The sequence below is a fragment of the Pan paniscus genome, chromosome 18 (genome assembly GCF_029289425.2).
Source record: "Pan paniscus chromosome 18, NHGRI_mPanPan1-v2.0_pri, whole genome shotgun sequence".
NCBI lineage: Eukaryota > Metazoa > Chordata > Mammalia > Primates > Hominidae > Pan > Pan paniscus.
In genome coordinates, this window is record NC_073267.2 from 2,791,420 (window position 1) to 2,807,080 (window position 15,661).

Consider the following 15,661-nt stretch of genomic DNA (forward strand, 5'->3'; position numbering starts at 1 on the left):
TACATCACACACACACACACACACACACACACACACACACACCCCTTCCTAGAGCTCCCCGCCGATTAGGAAACACAACTGAGGCTGCAGCAGGCAGGAGGCACCCCCCGGCTGGCTTAGCAACCTTGTCAGGCCACGCGTGGAGCCCGTGTGAGCCCTGTCCGCCTGCTTCTTGCTCCTGTGTGCAGGCTGCCGTGAGGCCTAAGTACCTGCTCCTCTGGCCCTTGGCAGAGCCCTTCTCCCTCACTGGATTCTCCCAGTCCCACTCATCTTTCATGATCTGGTCACAGACACCAAGTGTTGCCATCTCGTCAGTACTCCCTCTGATTAAAAGCCTTCCTGCCCATGGTCTGAGCTCCAGTGGGGGCTTACCAGCCTGGCTAGCTCTCCCCAGGTCCTAGACAAACCAGGAAAAGCTTCTGATTATTTTTCTCTTGAGACCAGGAGCTCAGAGAGGCCAGGGTCAGGTGTGGGGCCTGGAGCTGAGTCACAGGTGGGCCGTGTGGTGAGTATGAGATGGGGCCAGAGAGGCCTGAGACCTTGAGAGACAAGAGGCCCTGTGGCTGCTGAGACGCAGCAGGATCAACCCGGGTTCTACCCTCAGAGCCGGCTGACTCCAGGCCAGCCCGTGGTTTCTTTCTGGTATGTTCATGCTTCCTTCCTTCCTTCAACCAGGATTCACAGAATCAGTCAGTCAGTGCTCGGTCCTGTGTGGGACACAGGTCAGCAGGCAGTCCCTCCCTCCCTCTGCCGCCTTGCCTGGCCTTTTTCCCTGGGTCTGTTCCTGGACACATGGTCCCCTGCACAGGTGTCCCCAGAGCATGCACCACCATGTCCTGCATGTATGATCACCTATTCTGTCGCCTCCTCTAGGCTGTGGGCTCCCTAATGAGGAAAACCTATCTCACGTTTTTTTCTTTTTCTTTTGACACAGGGTTTTGCTCTGTCCCCCAGGGTGGAGTGCAGTGGCACAATCTCAGCTCACTGCAACCTCCACTTCCCAGGTTCAATTGATTCTCCTGCCTCAGCCTCCCAAGTAGCTGAGATTACAGGTGTGTGCCACCATGCCCGGCTAATTTTTGTAGTTTTAGTAGAGATGGTGGCTGGGGGTGGTGGCTCACGCCTGTAATCCCAGCACAGATCTTCAGGTGGGTCACCTGAGGTCAGGAGTTCCAGACCAGCATGGCAAAACCCCATCTCTGTTAAAAATACAAAAAAACGAGCTGGGCGTAATGACGTGCGCCTGCAGTCCCAGCTACTGAGGCTGAGGCAGGAGAATCGCTTGAATCTGGGAGGCAGAGGTTGCAGTGAGCTGAGATTGCACCACTGCACTCCAGCCTGGGAGACAGAGCGAGACTCTGTCTCAAAAAAAAAGAGATGGGATTTCACCATGTTGACCAGGCTAGTCTCAAACTCCTTGGCTCAAGTGATCGCCTGCCTCGGCCTCCCAAAGTGCTGGGATGACAGGCGTGAGCCACCACGCCCAGCCGCCATGCAGTTCTGAGGGTCTGGATGAGATAGTTCCCATCTTCATTAACGACACAGGTATCCCCCAAGGACGATCTAAGCCCAAGAAGAGCTGGGCACGCCTCTGACGCCGTGTGCCAGCTAGACCCGTGGCGGGTCTAGCACCCCAAGGCAGTGCAGGCCCCTCACGTGTGCCGCCGTTTCCCACGCACACCAGTGTTGCTGACAGTCACAATCTGCACTTGGGGCTCTGACGGCAGCCACTGCCCGCCCCACCCCAGGCTGTTCCTCCAGCCTCACGTGGGCATTTGAGATCATAACCGAGGTGACTGTTTATCACTGCACTTTTTAGAAGTCCTCGGCTGAGCGCGGTGCCTCACGCCTGTAATCCCAGCACTTTGGGAGGCCAAGGTGGGTGGATCACCTGAGGTCAGGAGTTTGAGACCAGCCTGACCAACATGGAGAAAACCCATCTCTACTAAAAATACAAAATTAGCTGGGCGTGGTGGCACATGCCTGTAATCCCAGCTACTCGGGAGGCTGAGGCAGGAGAATCTCTTGAACCCAGGAGGCGGAGGTTGCGGTGAGCCGAGATCGCACCACTGCACTCCAGCCTGGGCAACTAGAGTGAAACTCCACCTCAAAAAAAAAAAGTCCTCTGCAGCACGGAGCCCAGTCCTAGGTGGACGGAAACGCGCATTTACTGACCGAAGGAAGACTTCCTCCATGGTGGTGATGGACGCCCCAAAGCTGGCAATGCCCAGCTCTTTCTGCTTCTTCTCCAGTTTAGCAAAGAGACCTTCAAACCTGAAAAACAGACCCAGCATTATGAGTCACTTCTCAGTGACTTTCTAGATAATTTGTTCCTAAAGCATCACCCCCCCTCGGCCAGGCACAGTGCCTCACGCCTGTAACCCCAGCACTTTGGGACGCCAAGGCGGGCGGATCACCTGAGATCAGGAGTTCGATACCAGTCTAGTCAACATGGTGAAACCTGTCCCTATCAAAAACATAAAAAATTAGCCACGTGTGGTAGCAGGTGCCTGTAGTCCCAGCTACTCAGAAGGCAGAGGCAGGACAACACTTGAACCCAGGAGGTGGAGGCTGCAGTGAACCGAGATTGCGCTACTGCACTCCAGCCTGGGTGGCAGAGTGAAACTCTGTCTCAAAAAAAAAAATAATAAATAAATAAATAAATAAATAAATAAATAAATAAAATTTAAAAAATAAGGAGGCCAGGTGCAGTATCTCACACCTGTAATCCTAGCACTTTGGGAGGCCGAGGTGGGCGAATTGCCTGAACTCAGGAGTTCGAGACCAGCCTGAGCAACACGGTGAAACTCTGTCTCTACTAAAATAAATAAAACAAAACAAAACAAAACAACAAACAACAACAACAACAAAAACTACCCAGTCATGGCGGCTTGTGCCTGTAATCCCAGCTACTCGGGAGGCTGAGGCAGGAGAATTGCTTGAACCCGGGAGGCGGAGGTTGCGGTGAGCTGAGATCGCACTACTGGACTCCAGCCCGGGCAACAGAGCAAGACTCCGTCTCCAAAAACTAAACTAAACTAAACTAAAATGAATCACCCCCCAATTCCCCTGTAGAATGGGGCAGGGGCCACAGGAGGTTAATTCCTTGAAATACCTTTTTTTTTCTTTTTTTCTTTAGATGGAGTTTTGCTCTGTTGCCCAGGCTGCAGTGCAGTGGCAAAATCTCGGCTCACTGCAAGCTCTGCCTCCCAGGTTCATGGCATTCTCCTGCCTCAGCCTCCAGAGCAGCTGGGACTATAGGCGCCCGCCACCACACCCAGCTAATTTTTTGTATTTTTAGTAGAGACGGGGTTTCACCGTGTTAGCCAGGATGGTCTTGATCTCCTGACCCTGTGATCCACCTGCCCTGACCTCCCAAAGTGCTGGGATTACAGGCATGAGCTACCGAGCTACCGTGCCTGGCCAAAATGCCTTTTTTTTTTTTTTTTTTTGGAGACAGGGTCTTGGTCTGTCACTCAGGCTGGAGTACAGTGGTGTAATCTCGGCTCACTGAAGCCTTGACCTCCTGGGCTCAAGCGATCCTCTCACCTCAGCCTCCCAAGTATCTGGGGCTACAGGTGTACACAACTACACGTGGCTAAGTTTTTTTTTTTTTTTTTGAGACTGAGTCTTGCTCTGTCACCCAGGCTGGAGTGCGGTGGTGCAATCTTGGCTCACTGCAAGCTCTGCCTCCCAGCTTCATACTATTCTCTCGCCTCAGCCTCCCGAGTAGCTGGGACTACAGGCGCCCGCCATCACGCCTGGCTAATTTTGTTTTTCTATTTTTAGTAGAGACGGGGTTTCACCATGTTAGCCAGGATGGTCTCGATCTCCTGACCTCGTCATCCACCCGCTTTGGCCTCCAAGTGCTGGGATTACAGGTGTGAGCCACCGTGCCTGGCCATGTGGCTAATTTTTAATTTTTTTGTAGAGATGGGGTCTCACTATGTCGCCCAAGCTGATCTCCTTCTCCTTCTGCCTTGGCTTCTGAAAGTGTTGGGATTACACGCATGAGCAACCATGCCTGGCTAAAAGTGAGGTTTGTATGGTTTGATTCCCTGGTTTTTTCTTCCTTTTTTTTTTTTGAGATGGAGTCTCCCTCTGTCACCCAGGCTGGAATGCAGGGGTGCAGGGGTGCAGGGGTGTGATTTCGGCTCACTGCAACCTCTGCTCCTGGGTTCAGTGATTCTCCTGCCTCAGCCTCCTGAGTAGCTGGGATTACAGGCACCCAACACCACGCCCGGCTAATTTTTGTATTTTTTTTTTTTTTAGTAGAAACGAGGTTTCACTGTGTTGGCCAGGATGGTCTTGATCTCCTGACCTCATGATCCGCCCGCCTTGGCCTCCCAAAGTGCTGGGATTACAGGCGTGAGCCACCGTGCACAGCTGGGAAACACTTTCTAAGAATAAAATTAATAGAAGAAGTCACAAGAGAAAGGATGTTGCTACATTAAGTACAAAATCTAGGCCGGGTGCAGTGGCTCACACCTGTAATCCCAGAACTTTGGGAGGCTGACGTGGAAGGATCACTTAAGCCCAGGAGTTCAAGACCAGCTTGGGCAACATAACAAGACCCCATCTCTACAAAAAAAATAAAAAAACTAGCCGGACATGTTGATACACACCTGTAGTCCCAACTATTCGGGAGGCTGAGGTGGGAGATCACGTGAGCCCAGGAATTCAAGGCTGCAGTGAGTTGTGATTGCACCACTGCACTCTAGCCTGGGTGACAGAGCAAGACCTTGTTTTTAAAATAAACAAATGTGGCCAGGCATGGTGGCTCATGCCTGACATCTCAGCACTTTGGGAGGCCGAGGTGGGTGGATCACCTGAGGTCAGGAGTTTGAGACCAGCCTGGCCAACATGGTAAAACCCCATCTCTACTAAAAATACAAAAATTACAGGTGGGTGCATGCCTGTAATCCCAGCTACTTGGGAGGCTGAGGCAGGAGAATAGCTTGAACCTGGGAGGCAGAGGTTGCAGTGAGCCAAGATTGTGCCACTGCACTCTGGACTGGGCAGCAGAGTGAGGCTCCATCTCAAAACAAATAATAAATAAATAACAAATAAAATAAATAAATGTAAAATGGAAAAAAATCTGACAAAATCAAACAACAAACTGGAGAAAAGTGCAATAAACTGATATTATCCAGATAATATCCAGACTGATAGTGTCATGGAACACTGGCTTCCCTCCCCTTGCTGGTTCTGCCGTGTGTGTGAGACAGTGATGAGCAGGTGCTAACATCTCCAGCTCTGACACTGAGACCAAATTCACCACCTGTGTGCAAATACAGACTCAGTTTCATGAGTAGTTCTGAGTGCAGCCGCAGCACGTGTTGAGCCTGGTGTCAGAAGGGGGAGTGTGAGCCCTGCGTCAGCACTGAGCGCCCTTTTGGTGAGTCAGATACGTGCTTCTCCTTTTCAGGTCCTAATTATGTTTCTCCTTGCTAGGAGGCCTGGCACCTAGGACCCAGCCAAGCAGATTCATCTGGGCTGATGGTGCCCAGGCTGAGGGTCTAAGAGTGTCAACTGGCCAGGCCAGAGAGGGGCAGAGCAGGTGCCTCTGAGCACCAGGCCCTCGTGGCCCATGGGGATCCCATCTTGGATGTATACCTGTGCGTGCCCTCCCTGGGAGGCGTACCTGTGCGTGCTCTCTCTGGGAAGGATGAAAGACAGCTCAGCCCCAGCGCTGCTCTCCAGCGTGGCGTTGGGCACGTGGTGGTGGACCAGCTGGGAGATGTCTTCCGGATTGCAGTGCGGCTCCTTCACCAGCGTCATGTGATAGCCGGCACCTGGAATACAGGGCCACGTGTGAGATCTTTGGCTGATCCCCCAGGTCTCTTCATGCCCACCCCGGGGTCTCTAGGGCTCACACCAGGCAAGCTGGTGGGAAGGAGGCCAGAGAACCGGAGGTAGGCAGCTGAAGCAGAATGAATGTGTCTTGGAGCTCCCTGTGCTGTCCCAAGGGTCTCACCTCCCGCTCCTGCTGGGAAGAGCTGCTGGGGATCTAGGGTGCTGAGCACTGTCAGGGGCACCTGCTGGAAGGTGGGGTCTCCCCCCAGCTATACAAGCACCAGGGAAGGATATCATCAGCAGCGACGGACCACGTGTGAGGGATTCTGTCTTGTGGGGTAACACTGATGGTTATGGTGTGGTTCCAGGAAGGGACTGTCAGCAGGAGCAGGAGCGAGAGCTACCGGCTGCAAGACCGCACTGCACGGCACTATCAGAGATGCATCTCACCTCTTTCCCAGCGTCACCGTGCAGGAGATGGAATTCCATGTCCTTTTTTTTTTTTTGAGACAAGTCTCACTCTGTCACCCAGGCTGGAGTGCAGCTGCACAATCTTAGCTCACTGTAACTTCTCCCTCCTTGGTTCAAGTAGTTATTCTCCTGCCTCAGCCTCCCCAAGTAGCTGGGATTACAGGCATGCACCACCATACCTGGTTAAGTTTTTGTATTTTAGTAGAGACAGAGTTTTACCATGTTGGCCAGGCTGGTCTTGAACTCCTGACCTCAAGTGATCTGCCTGCCTTGGCCTCCCAAAGTGCTGGGATTATAGGTGGTGAGCCACCACGCCTGGCCCCATGTCCTCTTTAGAGACAAGGATGCCAGGCCCAGGAAGAACAATGGCTCTGCCAACTGGGCAGTGGGGCAGGAAGTGGCTAGTGAAACTCTCAGAGGCCGTGGTGGATGGTTCCTCATCTCCTAAGGCCTGCTGTCCTCCCTCTTGGTAACAAACCCTGGTATCTTGGCTGAGCATGTGGCTGCCCAGGACAAAGGCCATCCCCTCCAGCCTGCTGCTGACCACACTGGGTTGCCACTCAGTCACTAGGGGGCAGAAGTGGGACGTGAACTTGGGGGGTGTCCTGAGGGGAGGAGGGCTCCTATGTCTTTGCTCCACCCCCTGTTGGAATGTGGGGGACGCTGGCACACCCAGATCGTGCTGGACCAGGAGGTGACCTTGAAAAGTAAGCCATAGTTGCACAGTACAGTCAGAGGTCTGGGCCCAGATCCTGTCAGCCCCTGCTGGCCCTGGCCATGCTGTGAGCTGCTCTTACGTGGGAGCTGCCATGTTGGTGCGTGTGTTGGCCTCTCCAAGGGCAGTGCTGCTCCTAGTGGCACTGGGCTTGGCCTCTGTTCTTCTGGTCATGGCTGAACCACATCCTAACCAAATTGAGACTTTCAGCTCCATTTCCTGCCTCTTCCCTCTCACAAGCCCCCCTGCCTGGTTGGGCTCTCCACCCAGAGGCAACAGACAGGAAGTCTAGAAAAGGCCACCCCTGCCTGATCTGAGGGCCCTTCATGAAGGTAGCAGCCATTCCCTCAGCACGGCAGCCAGGACACCGACCCTGTCGCGGGCTGGCCCCACCGCTCACCGTATTTCTGCTTGAGGAACAGCGAGGACCCGCAGCACTGCAGCTCCCCCTTGGCCATGATGGCGATGCGGTCTCCCAGCAGGTCAGCCTCGTCCATGAAGTGGGTGGTCAGCACGATGGTGCGGTCACTTTTCTGCCGCTGAAGAAGATCCCAGATGGCCCTCCTGGAGATGGCGTCCATGCCCGAGGTGGGCTCGTCCAGTATCAGCACCTGGAGGGAGAGACACAGTCTCGCGACGCTGGTAGAGCCACACCCCGGGCCCAGGCTGGCCTTGCGGTAGGCCCCATCGAGGGGTTCGCGGAGCCGGCTTGAGTCCTCCAAGGACGGTGATGGCCTTGTCTGGGGTGTCAAGGGCCAAGATGCCCGGGCCATGGCGGAAGGGCCAGCCCAGGTCGAGCAGGAGGGGAACCCACTGCCTCCAGTCCCACCGCCACACCTTGGAGCCTGCGATGAGGGCGATGCCGATGGAGAGCTTGCGCCTCATGCCCCCGCTCAGGAAGCGGCTCCGTGAGTTCCACTTGTCCTCCAGGCCGATGATGTGCAGCATCTGCTTGACTTCTTCAGGGCACTTCTGACGTGACAGGCCCTTCAGCTGCAACGACAGGGGACGCAGGGAGATGCAGGGCTCCTGGCGGGAGGCCGACCCTGGCCAGCGAGGTTCTGGTGAGAGGAACCTCTCCTTGACGTAGCTGGACTCAGAACCCTGGCTCCTGCCCTCCTGGCTCCCTTCCTCCAGTTTAGCTCCTCGGAAGACTGCCCCAGAAACTCGAGCACATCAGTGGAAACACCCCTGCACACCCCTGGCCCCCAACTCACCTGGGCGTAGAAATAAAGGTGCTCTGCGACTGTCAAGTTGTCAAACAGGATGTCGTGCTGTGGGCACAAGCCCAGGCTCTTCCGGATCTGAACCATGTCCTGGGAAATTTCATACCCGCTGATGTATGCCCGTCCACTGGTGGGGGGAAAGAGACCTGGGGCCCAGCAGGAGACCCCACATTCAGCATGAAGATCCTGCTCATCAGCACCCGGGGTAATGACCCCCCACCACCTGTCTGTCTCCCCTAATTTCCTCTGAGGACCCTGCCCATGAGAGGGCACGGAACCCCACTCCCACTGGGGTGGGCTTTGGCTGGGCCAGTGGGAAAAAGAAGCGGCATGGAAACAGCCCTGCCACTGGGACGCACAGCTGGTCAGGGAGGAGAAACCCACGGCACACATACACAGAGTCACCACAATCAGCCCCCGCCCTGGGTCCCAGCCTGTGCCACTGCCAGACACTTTGGTGCTTGGGGAAGACAGAGTGAAATGCCAGCAGCAGGTGTGGTGCACAGGGGAGAGCTCTCAGAGAGGGGTTTGGTGACAGAATTAGCATGGGGTTGAGCTGCTCCTGCGTGGCCTCTGTTTTTACTGACCCTATCAAGCTTGGGTATTCACGGACGGAGGCGCCGAGGAGGGCAGGGGTCCCTGGGGTTCTCCCTGCATTCATGGACAGAGGCGGTGAGGAGGGCAGCATTCCCTGGGGGTCCCCCGGCATGTCCCGGACAGAGGCGGTGAGGAGGGCAGGGGTCCCCCTGCATTCACGGACAGAGGCGGTGAGGAGGGCAGGGGTCCCTGGGGGGTCCCCCTGCATTCACGGACAGAGGCGGTGAGGAGGGCAGGGGTCCCTGGGGTCCCCCGGCATGTCCTGGACAGAGGCGGTGAGGAGGGCAGCGTTCCCGGGGGGTCCCCCGGCATGTCCCGGACAGAGGCGGTGAGGAGGGCAGGGGTCCCCCTGCATTCACGGACAGAGGCGGTGAGGAGGGCAGGGGTCCCTGGGGGGTCCCCCTGCATTCACGGACAGAGGCGGTGAGGAGGGCAGGGGTCCCTGGGGTCCCCCGGCATGTCCCGGACAGAGGCGGTGAGGAGGGCAGGGGTCCCCGGGGGTTCCCCGGCATGTCCCGGACAGAGGCGGTGAGGTGGGCAGTCCCTGCTTGTGCCCCTGGGCCTGCAGGGCTGAGGTGCATCTCCTGCCGCTGTGGTTGGGGAAGGCCCGAAAGCCCCATTGAGGGAGTGAGGCGGGGCTGGCGCTGAGATGGTGTTAAAGGGGGGCCTGCCGGTGGCAGGGGTGTGAGGCGCCCGGCCCTCACCTGTGAGCATGGAGAGGGTGGTGGTCTTCCCGGCGCCGTTGTGGCCCAGCAGGACGGTGATCTGTCCCTCGTACAGGTTGAGGTTCAGGTCTCTGACGGCCGCCCTGTCCTTATTTCCCACCCTGAACACCTGCAGGAAAGGCAGAGGCTGCCCTGGGCTACCCACAGCCCCGAGGCCCACGGCCAAGGCCTCTCCTGCTCCCCTGCCCGACCGTCTCAGAAGGAACCAAGCCTAGCGTCACCATCAGTGTGCAGAGGGGAGGGACGTTTCGGGCAGATGCTGCTCCTGGCTGCTCCCCTCCGGTCTCCCCCAGCCCCAACACGTCCCAGACACCCTCAGTGTCTCTGCAACCCTGGGAGGCCCATGAGGCCGAGGCACTGCTGGACAGCTGAGTCTGGCATTTCCTGAGAAGCTGGAGATGTGGTCTGTGCCCTGGGGAACTGGTTAGAGGGCAGCGGAGGGTTCCTGCCCTCCTTCAGGGTAGGAGGGAGCAAGGCACAGAGGGAGCGCCTGACGGGCTATGAGGTCTCACCGCCGTGCTGGTAAGTCTTCCCATGGTCCTGGCAGCCCCGGCCCTCCCTGTCCCCACAGGAGGCGGCACCTTGGACAGGTGCTTGATCTTGATCCCCGCCACCAGGTCCTCTGGCTCGGCTTCAAAGTACTCGTTTCTGAGTGCTTTCTCGGGGTCACTGTCTTCTTCCTCCTTCCCTGCAACCGCCCTTGGCTTCCCACACCAATAGGAGGGCTGGGAGGGAAGCAGACAGCTGTCAGTTTGTTGTGTTTGTGACCAGCAAAGCAACAACCAGCAGACACACTAGATGCACACAGCCACGCAGCCTCTGTCCCAGGCCTTCGAGGCACTGCTGTAGAGAAGGCGCTGCTCAGGGACAGCCCCAGAGAGCCCCGACTTGTTTCATCCCTGTGAAGGCTCTAAGCCTCAGTTTCCTAACCTGGTAAGTGGGTGTAACGGTTACATACAGGCTTGTGAAGATGAACTCAGATCCGATACAGGGGAATGGGAGTGTGTCAGCTATGAAATTTCATACAGACAGAAGTTATCTAACGCTCCAGTCCAGAGAGATGTTGGAGCCAAAATGGAAAGGAAGCTGTGTCCCCATGCCACCCGGCTGTTTCTTTGCTCAAGCCCCACATGAGCTCATGACTGTAAGCAAGAGAAGCCGAAGGCGCCATGCCTCCCTCTACTATGAGGAAGCCTCTTCCCATCTTCCCTGTGGCCATCACAGAAATACCTCAGTGCATGGGGTAAGAACACAGCCACACACCTCACACAGTGCCCTCGAGGACAGCCTGGTGCCTACATGGAGGCAGTCGACACAGTGGTGCGGGCAGAGCACCAGGGAAGGTGGAAGCAGTGCCTTGGCAGGATCAGCGCCAGGGCAGCTGCGGGGCGGGGACTCGTTCACCCGCAGCTCCACGCCCAGTGCACTTCCAGTACCTGGAGCGGCGTCTGGCACACACTGCACTCCACTGGTTCTCAGGGACACAGCTCTCATATGTAAAGTTATTTTAAAATCAGAATGCATCTTGGCTGGGTGCGGTGGCTCAAGCCTGTAATCCCAGCACTTTGGGAGGCTGAGGCGGGCGAATCACGAGGTCAGGAGATCGAGACCATCCTGGCTAACATGGTGAAACTCCGTCTCTACTAAAAATACAAAAAAATTAGCTGGGCGTGGTAGCGGGCGCCTGTAGTCCCAGCTACTTGGGAGGCTGAGGCAAGAGAATGGCATGAACCCAGGAGGCGGAGCTTGCAGTGAGCCGAGATTGCGACACTGCACTCCAGCCTGGGCGACAGAGCGAGACTCCGTCTCAAAAAAAAAAAAAAAAAAATCAGAATGCATCTTAAACTATAAAATGCCATAGTGTAACTGTGGCATTTTTCTTTCTTAGTGATAGACAAAGTAACCATTCCCTCTAACGATCAGTGTCATCTTACAGTTGATGAATTACAATAGTGGACACTTGATAAATACTTGTGGAATCAAAGAATGAAAACAGAAATGGCCTTGGCTGCAGGTGGTGGCTCACGTCTGTAATCCCAGCACTTTGGGAGGCTGAGGCGGGTGGATTACCTGAGGTCAGGAGTTCAAGACCAGCCTGGCCAACATGGTGAAACCCCATCTCTAATAAAAATACAAAAAAAATTAGCTGCGTGTGGTGGTGCACGCCTGTAATCCCAGCTACTCAGGAGGCTGAGGCAGGAGAATCACTTGAACCTGGGAGGTGAAGGGTGCAGTGAGCTGAGATCACGCCACTGGACTCCAGCCTGGGCCACAGAGCTAGACTCCGAATCAAAGAAAAAAAAAAAAAAGAAATGACCTTAACTAGCCATCAGTAGGGAATCAGTTAAGTATATGTTGATGGGCCCACAGAATGGAACACTGTGTGTCACCATAAATGAAGGTGGTTTGTTGGGAGCAAGCCCCCCAAAGTCTGGCCATAAACTGGCCCCGAAATTGGCCATAAATAAAATCTCTGCAGCAATGTAACATGTCCATAATGGCCATAACACCCAAGCTGGAAGGTTGTGGGCAAGGAACAGCTGGCCCGCTCAGGGCGGAAAACCGCTTAAAGGCATTCTTAAGCAGCAAACAAAAGCCTGAGAGATCTGTGTCTTAAGGGCGTGTTCCTGCTGCAAGTAATTCGGCCCATCCATTCATTTCCCTTAAGGGATACTTTTAGTTAATGGAATATCTATAGAAACAATGCTAATGACTGGTTTGCTGTTAATAAATATGTGGGTAAATCTCTGTTCAGGGCTCTCAGCTCTGAAGGCTGTGAGACCCCTGATTTCCCACTTCGCACCTCTATATTTCTGCGTGTGTGTCTTTAATTCCTCTAGTGCCGCTGGGTTAAGGTCTCCCCGACCGAGCTGGTCTCGGCAGTGATTCTTAAAAAGCTAATACTTAGATAGAAATATATTTATAAATATAACAACATTCATCAATATGTTTAGATAATAGTTTAAAACTATATTTATAAATAGACAAACATATATATGTATTTAAGATATCTGAGTTGTACTGTTAGGTTAAGAAAAGCAACTTGTAAGCATTTTTTACAATATGATTCTTTTTTTTTTTTTTTTTTTGAGACAGGGTCTCATTTTTTCACCAAAGTTGGAGTGTGGTGGTGTGAACATGGCTCACTGCAGCCTCCTGGGCTCAAGTGATTCTTCTGCCTCAGCCTCTCAAGTAGCTGGGACCACAGGCATGTGCCGCCTGGCTAATTTTTTTAATTTTTTATTTATTTTGTAGAGATGGGGTTGCACTATGTTGCCCAGGCTGGTCTCTAACTCCTGGCCTCAAGTCATCCTTCCACCTCAGCCTCCCAAAGTGCTGGGATTACAGGGATGAGCGACTATGTCCATCCCGATCCCCTTTTTTTTTTTTTTTTGAGATGGAGTCTCGCTCTGTCGCCCAGGTTGGAGTGCAATGGCGCAGTCTCAGCTCACTGCAACCTCCGCCTTCCGGGTTCAAGCAGTCCTCCCTGCCTCAGCCTCCCAAGTAGCTGGGATTAGAGGCGCCTGCCACCACACCCAGCTAATTTTTTTTTTTGTATTTCTTTAGTAGAAACAGGGTTTCACCATGCTGGCCAGGCTGGTCTCAAACTTCTGACCTCAGGTGATCCACCCATCTTGGCCTCCCAAAGTGCTGGGATTACAGGGGTGAGCCACCACACCCGGCCTCCAATCACATTTTTATGAAACTATGCTATATGTCCATCCATCTGTGCTCTATGACAGTAAGTGTAGAGAAGGAAACCCAGCAAAGTACATACCAAATGTCAACAGTGTTCATCTCACCAGTGGGACTGAGCTATAGATTTCAGGAATCCGAACTTTTTTTCTCTTTTTTTTTTTTTGAGACAGACTCTTGCTCTGTTGCCAGGCTGGAGTGCAATGGCGCGATCTCAGCTCACTGCAAGCTCCACCTCCCAGGTTCATGCCATTCTCCTGCCTCAGCCTCCCGAGTAGCTGGGACTACAGGCACCCGCCACCACACCCGGCTAGTTTTTTTTTATTTTTTATTTTTAGTGGAGATGGGATTTCACTTTGTTAGCCAGGATGGTCTTGATCTCCTGACCTCGTGATCCACCCACCTTGGCCTCCCAAAGAGCTGGGATTATAGGCGTGAGCCACCACGCCTGGCCGAATGTGAACATTTTTATAAGAAGCTAGATTTTGTAGGTAGAAAACCCAATAAGATACTTTTCACAAGAAAGGAGGCAGGACTGAGGAGGCAGGTGGGCAGCAGAGGCTGCGTGCGTGGGTCTTGCAGAGAGGGGCCAGAGCAGCCCGTTCTCTGCACCCCTCTGTCTCAGGCTCTGGAGCGGAAGGATTACTCTTGGGCATGGAGGGTCTTTCTCTCTCTGAACCAGTCCCAAGGGCCCTCGGGGGACACGCCACTCCCTGTGCACAGGGCAGGGTTCTGTGTGCCAGCCCCACGCAGGTGCTGTATGCTGGGGACTCGGAGGGGTCCCTGAGCAGGTACTGGGGACACCTCTGCACTCAGAGAGGCGGCGGCTCAAGAGCAGGGCATCAGAACTCACCATGATGAAGAAGTACCAGGGCTGAGGCACGCCAAACTGCCCTGGGAAGACGGCCTCCATGTACCAGGTCACCAGGCCATAGAGCACAGAGTCCAGCAGCAGCATCCCCAGCACCTGCCCGAAGCAGAAGTCGTCGTCCACGTTGACGGGACTCAGGAGGTCTCGCCACTGGATGCCCATGCCTGGAAGACACATCAGGAAAGTGGCCCGAAAGCCGGCAGGCTGGGGGGCCCAGGGACCCGAAGCCCCTGATGGCACACGTGTGCACATTTGACCTTGCATGGCCACTGCTTGGTTGGCATGCCTTTTCCCTTCCCGGTTTTATAACAAGTTGGACAGCTTTCTTCAAGCCTGGAAGATAAACGCAGGTTACAAAATCATTAAGTCACAGACCAGCAACAGCTCATTCACTGACTAGACAGGCTTGCATTTAATCTGTGACATATATGCACATATGTACACACGTACATATGCACCCACATCTATGATTTCGGTAAGGCCAACGTGGGTCAATGTGCATTTAGCATAAGTCTTTTTTTTTTTTTTTTTTTTGATGGAGTCTTGCTCTGTTGCCCAGGCTGGAGTGTAGTGCTGCGATCTCTGCTCACTGCAACCTCTGCCTCCCAGGTTCAAGCGATTCTCCTGTCTCAGCCTTCCAAGTAGTTGGGATTACAGGCGCATGCTGCCATGCCTGGGCTAATTTTTTTTTTTTTTTTTTTTTGAGACGGAGTCTTGCTCTGTCTCCCAGGCTGGAGTGCAGTGGCACGATCTCGGCTCACTGCAAGCTCCACCTCCCGGGTTCACGCCATTCTCCTGCCTCAGCCTCCCGAGCAGCTGGGACTACAGGCGCCCACCACCGTGCCTGGCTAATTTTTTCTATTTTTAGTAGAGACGGGGTTTCACTGTGTTAGCCAGGGTGGTCTCGATCTCCTGACCTTGTGATTCGCCTGCCTTGGCCTCCCAAAGTGCTGGGATTACAGGCGTGAGCCACTGCAACCGGCCCTAATTTTTTTGTATTTTAGTAGAGATGGGGTTTCACCGTGTTGCCCAGCCTGGTCTCGAACTCCTGAGCTCCGGCAACCTACCCGCCTTGGCCTCCCAAAGTGCTAGGATTACAGGTGTGAGCCACTGCACCCGGCCAGTATAAGTCTTTATTTATTTATTATTTTTTATTTTTTTGAGATAGAGTCTTGCTCTGTCACCCAGGCTGGAGTGCAGTGGTGCAATCTTGGCCCACTGCAACCTCTGCCTCTGGGGTTTGAATGATTCTTCTGCCTCAGCCTTCGGAGTAGCTGGGATTACGGGAGCATGTCACCACACCTGGCTAATTTTTGTATTTTTTTTAGACAGAGTCTCACTCTGTTGCCAGGCTGGAGTGCAGCGGCACAATCTTAGCTCGCTGCAGGCTCCACCTCCCAGGTTCAAGCGGTTCTCCTGCCTCAGCCTCCTGAGTAGCTGGGACTACAGGTGTGCGCCACCATGCCCAGATTTTTGTATTTTTAGTAGAGACGGAGTTTCACCATGTTGGCCAGGATGGTCTCGATCTCTTGACCCCATGATCTGCCCACCTCAGCCTCCCAAA

General features: G+C 54.2%; 1 protein-coding gene across 2 annotated transcripts in view; it reads right to left on the minus strand.

Moving 5' to 3' along the window:
- The window catches only part of ABCA3 (ATP binding cassette subfamily A member 3), a 63,788-nt gene that overhangs the window by 13,856 nt on the left and 34,271 nt on the right, over window positions 1–15,661 (minus strand). For both annotated transcript variants that reach the window (XM_034940937.3, XM_055100640.2), the window contains exons 12-19: window positions 14,080–14,261; window positions 10,112–10,255; window positions 9,510–9,639; window positions 8,200–8,354; window positions 7,820–7,975; window positions 7,383–7,593; window positions 5,645–5,795; window positions 2,176–2,274 (exon numbers count right to left, since the gene is read on the minus strand). In XM_034940937.3, the coding sequence (XP_034796828.3) occupies window positions 2,176–2,274; window positions 5,645–5,795; window positions 7,383–7,593; window positions 7,820–7,975; window positions 8,200–8,354; window positions 9,510–9,639; window positions 10,112–10,255; window positions 14,080–14,261 (1,228 nt within the window). The remainder of the gene's footprint in view (window positions 1–2,175; window positions 2,275–5,644; window positions 5,796–7,382; window positions 7,594–7,819; window positions 7,976–8,199; window positions 8,355–9,509; window positions 9,640–10,111; window positions 10,256–14,079; window positions 14,262–15,661) is intronic.